The sequence below is a fragment of the Marmota marmota genome, unplaced genomic scaffold (assembly GCF_001458135.2).
Source record: "Marmota marmota marmota unplaced genomic scaffold, marMar, whole genome shotgun sequence".
NCBI lineage: Eukaryota > Metazoa > Chordata > Mammalia > Rodentia > Sciuridae > Marmota > Marmota marmota.
This window is the reverse complement of record NW_026000052.1, coordinates 1,912,581-1,924,209: the sequence shown is the minus strand read 5'-3', so window position 1 is coordinate 1,924,209 and position 11,629 is coordinate 1,912,581. Positions and strand designations below refer to the sequence as shown.

General features: G+C 54.2%; 1 protein-coding gene and 1 long non-coding RNA gene across 3 annotated transcripts in view; one reads left to right on the top strand and one right to left on the bottom strand.

Annotated features, from left to right (window-relative positions):
- Positions 1 to 60: 60 nt before the first annotated feature.
- On the top strand, positions 61 to 4,781 carry LOC125619721. 2 transcript variants are annotated; one of them, XR_007351258.1, is made up of 2 exons: positions 61 to 725; positions 3,038 to 4,781. It is a non-coding gene; the product is annotated as an uncharacterized LOC125619721 (long non-coding RNA). The 2 variants fall into 2 exon arrangements; XR_007351259.1 differs by having other exon boundaries at positions 61 to 791.
- Positions 4,782 to 11,021: 6,240 nt separating this feature from the next.
- Ubac1 (UBA domain containing 1) overlaps positions 11,022 to 11,629 on the bottom strand; it is a 33,553-nt gene continuing 32,945 nt past the window's right edge. Inside the window, exon 11 of the mRNA XM_048813419.1 lies at positions 11,022 to 11,540. Coding sequence (XP_048669376.1) covers positions 11,425 to 11,540 — 116 coding nt within the window. The 3' untranslated portion in view covers positions 11,022 to 11,424. The remainder of the gene's footprint in view (positions 11,541 to 11,629) is intronic.

Sequence of the window (11,629 nt, the reverse complement as noted above, 5' to 3'; positions counted from 1 at the left end):
ACCCCGCCCCCGGTACATTGCGCACGCCTGAGGCCCCGCCTACAGTCCCGCCCCCAGGCGCAATGGAACGGCCCTAAGCCCGGTCATTCGTCCCCGCCCCCAGGTACAGTGGGACGGCCTGAGGCTCGGTCCCCTCCACCACCGCCGGCTCGGCTCCTCCAATTCGCCGGACACCAACTCTCTTGGACAGCGCCTTCCACTGCCCATTCTCCGACTTAGCTGGGTGGGGACCCCAACAGTGCTTGAAGCTTGGGGAGACTTCGAGCCCCCCAACTGGACAATCCGGGTGAGCCTGCCCCCAGGTGGGCAGTTGTGTGGCATCCCACGTAATCCCACGCTCGCGAAGACGGCGTGCGTCTCCCTCCCGAGCGGGCGTGGCTTCATTCTCAGCCAGGCAGGGTCTGGACGATCCGGGAGTCAGTATCCCTGTGAAATGAGTGCTGACCTCGAAGAAGAGCTGGCCCACGGGCACCAGCCCCAGGAGATCAGAGGACACGCAACGCCTTGGAGTGGCCACTTGGTCCCCTGCCTCCCTGGATCTGAGGTTCTTAACTTCTGTGGACTTGGTAGAGCCCTCCTGTTATCAGAAAGAAGGCTGTGCTGAAGTGGACCCCGTCTTTCAGATGCTGTCCAGATGACGTAGGGCTCAGGAGCTGAGAGTCCAGGTAGAAGAGGAGTGACCCGCAGTACACTGGGCGGTGATGGGCACTATGTCACATCAAGAGGTAGATAGAACCCGTCCACCGAGGAAAGCCCTACGAGGGGACATTTACTCCCAGTCAGGGGAGGAGGTGAGGAGTAGGGGGGACAGCAGATCCTACAGGGTCAGAACCTTGTCCTCCTCTAGGTGAGGTGGAGTGCCATCAAGGGATTTTGAGCAGAGGGAGGAAGGATTCTGAAGGGTGAAGCAGGCGTCACTGACAGTGGGACAAGTGGTGAGAAGGAAAGAGGTCAAGGAGGACCCGCGGTGCTTGCTCAAGTGTTGGTCTCCTATCATGAAGGAACTGGGAACCAATTGATTAGTTCATATTGTTTCTCAGTGGATTTCCCAGCATTTTCTGAACACAGAGCTTGTCTTCTGTGAAGGGAGCTTACCTCTTTTTCCCAACCGAGGGAGGAGGGTGCTTTATTTCTTCTTGCCTAAGACCTGGCTTGAAAGAAGCTACAGCTCAGGGTCAAGTGGGAGCGTGAGAGCATATGTCTTTATCCCATTCCTGATCTGGAGGAGGCATCCCACTTACCACTATGATGCTGGCTGTAGGTTTTTCATGGATGCCCTTTATCAGACAAAAGTTCCTCTCTATTCCCAGGTTTTTGTTTTGTTTGTTTGTTTGGAATGTGTGTGTATGTGTGTTGCTGGGGATCAAACCCAGGACCTTGTGCGAGGCAAGCACTCTACCAACTGAGCTATATCCCCAGCACCTCCAGGTTATGTCTTTTATCATGAAACATGGTTGGATTTTCTCCAGAAAATCCAAAATGCTTTTTTTGCATCTATCTCCCCCCGCCATCCTGTTACTGTAGTGTATTTTATTGCTTGATTTTCAGTTATTGACCCTCCATTGCATTCCTGGAAAAACTCCCCTTGGTCACGACATAGATTCCTCTTGATATGTTCCTAGGTTTGGTTTAGTACTATTTTATTGGGTTTTTTTTTTTTTTTTTGCATCCATGTTCAAAATAATACTGGTTTATAAGTTCTTTTGAAGTCTTCATCTGGTCTTGGTATATCAGTTACCACTGGCCTCATAAATCAGATTGAGAGTGTTCCTCATATATTTCTGGAAGAGTTCTTAAAGAACTGGCATTAATTCTTTGGTAGAATTCAGCATCACAGCCATATGGAAATGGGGGTTCATGGGTAACTGATTATTATTCACTATAGGTCTGTTCAGATTGTTTCACCTTGAGTTAGTTTCAGTGGTTAAGTCTTTCTAGAAATGTGTCCATTTTATCTAGTTCCCAGGTTTTGGGCCTAAACAATTCTGATACCTGAGTAATCCTTAACTAAAATAGGAAAGGCCAGAACAGGGAAGTGGGGCAGAATCAAGAGTTTTCAGCATGACTTTGGATTTGGGGATGCCCTAGCATCCCTGGAAAGCAATTCTGTGGGAGGGTGGGGACAGAGGAGGATAGAATCCCCACAATGAGTATGCAGCTTCCTTCCAGGAGTTTCACTGTGGAGGAGAGCAGAGAAGCTGAGCTGAACCAAGGGGAGGACAGGGTGCAGAAAGAGGGGTGTGTGTGCAAACTGGACATTCCAGATGCCGGTGGAAACCTGATGACAGAGGCAGAGAGTTGCTGGCGCCATAAGACTAGACAGGAAACTGGGAGGAGGCCCCTCTTTTTCATCTGGTAGCAGTGTGAGAGAAGGCACTGGGACAGGAGGATGGGCTGGGGCGGGAAGCCTGGCTGACTCTGCCCTAGTGGCCCCAAGACTGGCTTAAGGGCACAGCAGGGTACCATGGGTGGCAGGGGACAGGAGAAGGCCTGGGATAGTTAGTTGTCTGAGCTGCAGAGATAGACTATGATGCCGTCATCATTCTTTGTCTTCCCAGGAGACATCTCATAGGTGGACATACCTGGAAGGGAGGCTGATGTGGCACGTGCCCTGAGACCACCAGAGAAGGGCTGAGTCACAGGGCTTGGCCAGGGCAGAACCCTCCAGGGATGCGGAGGGATATGCAGGGGTCAATCGTGACACTGGGGCCACATGGGGCAGGGAGCAGATGGAGAACCTGGCAGCCCAGAGATCCCGTGGGCTTAAGGAACTGCAAAGAGTGGGAACAGAGGGCTCTGGGTCAGAGGAATCATCTGGGCTGCTAGAATTGCATGTTTCCACCTGTTCTGGCACTGGAAAGACAAGCGTTGTCTAGATGCCAGTTCTGGCTCATGTGTGCCTTAGGAGTTACCCTTTAGGAAGCTGTCAGCCAGGCCTCTGTACCTTGCTCAAGTTTGAATATAGGAGCAGCATTTATCTCTATCATCCAAAACAAACTTGCTGCTAGAACCCAGGACTGGTTTTGTTTATCTGCAGCAAAGGGGCAGTTTGCCAAAGGTGCCATGAAGACTCTGAGAGGATGCAAGGAAATGGCCCCTGCCTGCAACCCCAAACATCTTCAGGATGGAACCAAAGCCATCAGCCCACCAGTCTGCAACTCCGAGCAGGAGGAGCCCCTGCACCACGTCTCTCAAATATCCCAGCAGAGAGCATTCTCTCCAGCATAGGTGAGCTTGGCTGGCTCCCCTGACCTTCCCTTTCCTATAGTTCTGGTTCTAGGCTCCACCTTCCATCACATCAAATTTCAAGAGACCCAAATCCTGTTCCAGCCCCTCAGAAAAGAGAAGCACCTGGAGGAGGTCCAGCTTCCAAGCCTCTGCCAATATTCACGCCCCTTGTCTCATGCTCTGGCCAGCTGCAGGCTGCCCTGGAATTTCCTTATTTATAGGATCCTCTGGGCACCCACTTGACCCAGGATCCCAAGCAAGCTCAGGGGAATTCTAGCCCAGGGCCAGGGCACAGGCCAGCACCTGCAGTGGAGATGCACCCTGTCCCCAGAGACACAGCTTGCAGGAGATACTAATGTACCTCTGCATCAGCCTGGCAGCTGTCTTTCATTTGCAAAAGTAGAAATGTCATCTTTGTATTTTTGGTTCTGATTTGAGAGGTATGTATTTTGGTCTTAACTGAAATCCAGCATCATGTGAGAGCGCCCTTCTGTGTACTTCACCTTCCTTATAACCAGGGCAGTCTGTTCCTCGAGGTAGACAGGGCTGCCCCCAAGGCCTGGTGTGGCCAGTGTTAGAGCCATCTGCCCAACTGGAAATGCCAGTTGGTTCCTTGTGGGTACAGAAAGGTCATGTAGGATGGTGGTATAGGATGATTTTCACCCAAAAAACCCTTACCTGAAAGGCATGGGGGGGGAGTGATTTCTGGGGTGGGGGACCTGGAGGAACAGGCACAACTTTGAATTCCTTTGAGCTTTTCATTAGTCAGTGATTCAGGAGAGGAGAGGAGAGGCCTTGACTCTCATTGGCATGTGGAGAGGCAGAGGGCTGGGACAGGATGCTGCTGCTCATGGGAGTGACCTGGAGAGGTTCCTCACACCCAGATGCTCCTGCGTGCAGAGAACTGGCCTGCAGACTGGCACTGTGGCGGGAGTCACACCCCAAGGTGGGCTGTGAAACGTGTGGGGACATGTGCACCTGTGTGCTCATGCACATGTCAGTACCGGCTTCCTTTGCTTGGCTGTGGCCCTGAAGAGATTTCAGGCCACTCTTGGCATGTTTATGTGAGAAGTTGAATAAGGGAATCAGAGAGGATGGGGGGGACCTACCGCCTGGTACCGGCTGTGAGAGGTGACATGGCTGGTTCCCTCAGCTATAAGGGAGCCAGTTCCCCCACCAGAATGGAGACTCTCTCCACGTGAGGCTGGCAAACAGCAGCCTCCAGCAAGAGAGACTGGGCCACACCCTCCTTATTGCCCTCATTCTCCGTGAACCAGGAGTGGAAGCAGCTCCCGCCAGACCTGCACCAGCTCACAGGAGGTTCAAGATGGCAAGGACCCCACAGCTTCTGTCAAAGAGCTGTCATCCCTCGGGCTGGGAATACAGCTCAGATGGTAGAGAGCTTGCCTCACATGCACAAGGCCTTGGGTTCAATCCCCAGCACCACAGAAGAAAAGAGAAAAAAGAGCTGTCATCCCACAACGAGCGTGACACCATCCCCTCATCCTTTCTGAAAAGTAAATGACAGGTAAGCCTGTGGGGGCGCCATCAGAGCAGAGGCTTCGCTGTGGGATGTGCAGGCCTAGCGATATGGCAGCCACCTCCCAGCCACCTCTGGAGGAATTGGGCAGCAGGAGCACTAAACCCCTGAGCCTGTGGCAGGGGGTAGGTGTGACTGGTGTCCCTACAGTGGACACTTAGCCATCAAACCCAGCGTGCCCCTCCAGATGGCCTGAGGCCAGGGCTCCTCTCATTCTGTGGCTGAGAAGGGTCAGCCCAGCTGCAGAGTGTGGAAACAGGACAGGCGCTCCTGCGGCACTGAGGCCCCTCATGGGAGCAGTGTCAGCTGGGCATGCTTGCACCCTGCCCCCACGTAGCTGGGTGTTCTCTGGAGTCCTCTCCGCTCTCTCAGGATTCTGGCAGCACCCATGCTTTGGAGCGAGACGGGAGCTTCCCCTGGGGGAGGCCCCATGGTCCCCTGAAGGTGGCTAATCAGGGCTCAGTTCCACCCAAACTGGCCAGAGCTGAGCAGCAGGGAGAAAAGGGTTCCCCTAGACTCACACACAGACCCCAAAACATGATCTCTCCCTAAACAATGCACACCAGAACCAGGAGTACCAGTAGGGAGGCAGCACCCCCGTCTTGTTCCTGTGCTCTGTGCTAGGTGGAAGGTGTATGTTGGGCCCGGAGGATGCCCCCAGGATGGCACCCCAGAGGTGCACCAGGCAGCACCATGTGCACGGCACTGTGTACAGTGCATGGCCATGGCAGTTTAAAGAGCATATACTTCCCAAATGCTCTGCATGGGTCCCAGGCCTCCCAGGCAGAGCTGAGGGGGCCAGGGAAGCTAAGACAGGCCAGTTGATGCCCCTGCCTTGGTCCCAGCTGCAAAAGGACCTCACAGAGCCTTCAAGTGGATCCTGGAGGCCAGGTGCACTGGCTCTGGTGCATAAGCTGAGCCCACAGGAGTGGGCAGCCACACTTCGTGAAGACAAAGATGAAGTTCCTGTGGACAGAAGGACGGTGGTGACGCCTACATGCCCATGTGAACACACTTCAGGATGAGGATGAGCCAAGCAGTGTTGCTCACCTGCGGTCCCAGCATTTGGCAGGCTGAGGCAGGAGGCTCAGGAGCTTAGGGCCAACAGAGGTGATAAATTTTAATGACAATTTTACCACAACTTTAAAAATGCATATGCTGAACTGAAAATTCAGGAAGAACTAAGGTGTTCTTGGCTTAGATGTGCAGAACCAGTTTTTAAATTTTCAAACTTTAATAAGTGACTCATCAGATCTCAGTTTGCCTAGGTGGACCTCTACTTAGTCCTCTGCACAGAGCCTGTCTCCTGGTCCCAGGAGGGCATATGGCATGCACCAGAGTGGACACAAAGCCCTCACAGCTACCTGGGGCACAGTCCTTGCTCAGTACATGGTGATCACTACAAAAGGTGGGCAACATGAGGCCACAGAGCCCAGTTCATGCAGTCCAGCAGCCCCTCCCTGAGAAGAGCAGTTGGCAAGACCCCTGGGAGACCTGACTCCACCATGAAACACCCCCTCAGCTCTTCACCTGAGGCTTCCTGTGCCCCAGGAGGAAACTGGCATCTTTGGTCTCTAGTGCTTACCATGGAGATCATTGCATCCACCTACCCATATCCTACCGGGAAAAATCACCCCGGGACAGAGAGCAGCAGGTGGTTGTCAGCCTGCAGGCCTAGGATACTGTTTGGGACATGCCAGACAGAGCTGCACCTCGGGGACCGGGCCAGGGCAAGCCAGGCTCTGCAGAGCCACTGAAGCTGAGGCACCACATGCACACAGCCACTTGGTAGAGCTCAGCCATAAAGAGGTACTCATCACAGAACCCAGAAAGAGCCGAGACACTGGTCCCAGCCAGGACGCTACTCATGACTGGCCTCCAGAAGGCACACCTTCCCTGGCCTTGGCTTCCCTGGTCTTGGCCTCTCTGGCCTGCATCTCAGGATCTGGTCAGAGACTAGCCACCAGGAACAAGGAACATGAATACTCCTGGCAAGCCTAGAGGAAAGTCAGTACCAGGGGTGGGGCCTCTCAGCCAGAAGGGGCCTCTGGGGTCCAAACCAACCTTTCCAGAGGCCCATGGGGGCTGAAGGGGCTCCTTCCCCGGCCCCAGAGAAGCTTCCACTCACCTCTGTCCTGAGCTGCACTTGCTCAGCCCCCCACACAGACAGAGGTGGAACTTCCCTATGGGTATCTCTCTCCAGGGTGGGCACCCCTCTCCCCTGCTGCATGCTGTGCCCAGATGTCTCACACTGGTCAACTCATCCAGCCCCACCTAAGCCTCTACCACCTGTGCCACCTGGGAGCACTGCCAGCCTGAAGACTGCTGGGTCACCCAGCCTGGCCAGAAGGAAGCTGGCAAGAGGAACAGGCCAGTGGCCAGTGGCGCTCTCCCTTGCAGCCAGCCCAGAACCCATAGCCCAGACCAGCCTCTTTAGTCCACCTGCTGCAGGCCAGGCCTCCACAGCTCCTCTGCCAAGTGTCACCGAAGGACACACAGGGAGATGCCTCCTGCGCCCAGCTTTAGGGAGCTTTAGGGATGGAGGAGACGGCAGCGCTGCCTCTTACTGAGACTGAATATACATGACACAAAATGTATGATGTTGACTTTTGCTTTTGTTTTTTTTTTTTTTTTTTGCACTGGGGATTAAACCCAGGGGCCCTCAACTACTGGGCCATATCCCCAGCCATTTTTATTTTTTTGAGACAAGGTTTCACTAAGTTGCTTAGGGCCTTGCTAAATTGCTGAGGCTGGACTTGAACTTGAAATCCTTCTGTCTCAGCCTCTCAAGTCGCTGGGATTACAGGTGTGCACCATCACTCCCAGCTAGTATTGACTTTTCAAGTGTCCATTCACATTGTCATACAGTCATCTCCACTGTGCTTGTCAACTTTCATCCTCCCAAACAGAATCTCTGTTCCCCTCAACTGGCTGCCCAGCCCCTGGTACCCCTCCCCTTCCATTTCCTGTGGCTTGGTGACTCTGGGGACCTCACATAAGTGGATCCCATGGTAATGTGATGATGTCCTCGAGGCTCAGCCATCCTGCAGTAGGTGCTTGAGGCTGAGGGATCCATGTGGCTGGCCACACACTGCTTACCCATCATCCTCCCTGGTCATGTGGGCTGTGCCACAGAACTCTGAGCTACAGAACACTCCTGCTGTGACCACCGTGTACAAACGTCCCTTTGCAACTCCACTTCCACATCTGGCTCTGGATCCTAGGCAAGCCCACAGTTAGTGCTCGCATGCACTGACAACTGTGCCCAGAAAGTGTGCAGAGTAGGGACGGCCTACGCTGCTCCCAAGGCCAATCCCTTGCTCAGGAGCCCCAGCCAGAGAATGGTTTTACCCCATCTCTGGCCCACATCTGCTGTTGGAGGCCCTCAGGCCCCCCATCTCAGGCACAAACTCTTGGTGCTCCCCCTGCCCTTCCAACCCTCCTGCCCTCCACCTCCCACTTCGCTCTCCACCTCAGCTTTGCCCCTCACATCTCTGCAGGAGTCTCTTGAGCCACCTCCCTCTGGGTGGCTCTGCAGCTGTTGGGGCACCACCATGTGAGGTATCCAGCCCATGGTGAGGTAGTATGTATGGACACTAGGCACCAAGGATCCTCAGGCCCTTCCTGCAAAAGTCACACCAAGCCTCAGTACTAGTCCCACCATCCAACCTTCCACTGGACCCTCCTAATCAGGCCCTGCACCCTCTAAGAGTGCTAAGCACTGAATCTGCCTGAGACTTCTCCCCATCTGGACCATTCCCATGAAGGACACCCAGGGCTGTGCTGGGTCCTCAAGTCTGCAGATGAATAACAGGTCCTTTGGGAAAGATAGGTGAGGCTCAGCCACTCCATGGAAAAAGGCAATCTTAAGACATTGTGCTTCTTAATGAACTGAGAAGGACATCAGAATGACACCATCCCCTTCCCAGGGATCTGGGCTCCTTTAGACTTTTCTTTTAGGGGTGACGGGGATTCAACTAGAGGTGTTCTACCAGAGCTACACTCCTAACTCTTTTCTTTCTTATTTTGAAGTAGGATCTTGCTAAGTTGCCCAGGCTGGCAACTTGTGATCCCCTAGCCTCAGCCTCCTGAGCCACTGGGATTAGAGGCCTGTGCCAGCACACCCAGTACTTCAGAATTCTCTAGAAATCCCTGCTTCTTAAGGGTCTCGTGGCCTAGGGGCAGAAGTCTGATGTGGAGGACATGGTGGCCAGCTGCCCACTCCTGCAGGAGCACACTGCATAACTGATTTTCAACAGACCCCTTGGAGCCAGTGTGGGATCCTGCAACCCTAGCCCCTCCTATTCTGCCCCATGATAAACATCTCTCAGCCTCTAACTTCTTCTGAGTCTAAATGTGCAGAACCCAAACCAGATGTGCTGCCTCGTGTTCTGAGAATACCACCATCAGAAATGTGTCTCTGCAGACGTAAGTACTTCGTAATGGAAAACACAGTTTCTTAAATGAGCCACCACACTGTAACCGCACTACGGGCCCAGTGTGCAAGCTGAGAAAGTGAACTATGGGAGAAAAACCCACAACCGGGCTTGGGGGGCCAAATGGGCCACAGTGGCAACAGGCCAGGTCCCTGCAGTCTGTGGCACCCAGGTGCCCTGGCCCTTCCTGCCTCCATCCACTGGCTCTGTGAGCGTTTCCACTGCCATCCTGGCTGCCAGTCCCAGAACTGGGGAGTCCTCCCTGGAGCTCCTGCATGCCCCCAGCAGCTGAGACGGAGCCCCGGGCCTGCACAGGCAAAAACCACCCACTTCACAAGCCCCAAAGGACAAAGGCAGAGAAGGAGCTCCAAATGACACAGGTGGATATTATTTAATGGTAAGTGTGTGCCAGATCATCTGTGCAGGCACAGGCATCTGGGTCCCCAGGCCCACGCCCACACTCACCATCAACGGCCACACCTCATCCTGTCCCAACTGGTTGAGAGGTCACCTGGCTACGTGTTCTTCCTCTCTGCGTCACCATGACCCCAATAAGCAGGATCAAACAGCATCATCACTGGTCACTGAACTCAACTCCCGGTTCAAGTCAAAGTGCAAAATGCTGCCCTGCACAGTTTGCCCACCCCCACAGTAGCCTCCTGAAATGCACCCTGGCCCTCAACAAGGCCTGCAGGACACAGATGTCCACACCAGGCTAGGCAGAGGCTGTACCACGTGCAGGCACCAGGATGACACCCTGCATACCCCTAGCAACTAAGGCAGGCAGGTAGACCTCACACATGAGGACAGCAGGATTATATCCCTAAGCCCAAGCCACTGGTAGCCACTAGCTGCCACAGAGACTCTTCCCAGAACTCCACAGGGTATTAAAGCCCCACCCAGATTAAAACACAGATCCACAATCCCCAGAGGTTGGGATAAGGGAAAAAATACATGTCCCATGGCCCCAGGCCTCTGGGGGGGCCCCGAAGAGTAGGCTGGGAATGCACCAACCAAGTAAGAAGCCACACAAGACCAGTCAGGACCAGCACCCTGGAGGATGCCATGACAACGTCTCAGGGCAGGTCACCACATGGGTGGGCATCAGCTCAGCCACATGTCTATCTCATGGCGTTATGTCCTTGTAGGAAAATGGCCCCAACACAGATCCTGGGGAAAACACACAGCCCCCAGCCCCCACACTGGGTCCCACAGACTTCTCAATCACAACTAACCAACAGGAGAACGTTCTCTTCCAGCCCCAACATCCACTAAAGGGTGTGACTGGCATGGGAGGACTTGAGGTGGGCCAAACCCCGCTGGCATGGGGCTGGTGGCAGGGCAAGGAAGAGACGATTTCAGATCAGCGAATAGGAACAGGTTCTTAAAGCATCCTGACTCAGCTGCATTGGAGCAGGAGCTCAGGTGAGGCTCCTACCCGGTGCCTACCCAGGTCTTGGCAGAGCAATTGTGGAGGGAAGTTTGAAACCCACCTGAGAATGAGCAGCTGTGAGCAGCAACGAGCCAAGTTTAGAGAAAGGGAAACTCGGGTCCTTGTTTTAAAACACAGATGGTATTTAAGAAAAAGAAGGAACGACAGACAGCTGGCAACACAGGTGGCCATGGTCCCTGGTTCCACCAACTAGCCCACTATGTCATAGTCCCCAGATCTGCCAACAAAATGTGTCTACAAGGGCCCCAGGGAACCCAAGGCACCGACAACTGCCTCAGGTGCAGGCAGTACCCACACTGAGCATGAGACGGCGGACATCCAGACAACATGCAGCGCCGCTGGGGGCACTGCAGGAGCCAAGGCAGAAAATAGGAAAGAGCTTTATTTATTAAAGGAGCCATCTGAGAGTCACTCTGGAGGGTCAGCCCACGCGAAAGCACTGGACTGCAGCATGCCTTCTTTCAGATGACCTGCGGACCCCACAGCACTCGCCAGGGGGCGCCTTTCAGAGCCACTGCAGCACTCTGGAGAGAAGGCGATCGCTCCGCTTCCACCCGACAGCCACTTCCTGGGAACACCTGTCAGGAGCTAAGAAGGCAGCTTACCGTCCAGGAGTCCATAGGCAGTAAGGTCAGGGAGGAAAAGCAGCTGTGGCCCAAGCAATCCAGGCCTGGTGCTGAAGGCGGCTTCTGGGTGAGGGCCCCTGCCCTCCTGCTCCATGCCTGGGGAGGCTGCTACAGCCAGACAGCCAAGAGTTGCAACGCCACCTACGTGCGGTTCAGCGTCTGGAAGATTCTAGAAATCTGCAGCATGACTGGGCCGGTTTCTGGGTCATTCATCCACTGGGTGCTGTTCAGTGGGTTCTCCAGCATGTCTTCAAATGCTGTGGACATACAGTGAGGCTGAGTACCAGCACCCAGAAACCAACAAGCACAGGGGCGACTCTCCTCTCGATGCATAAAAGAGGAAAGG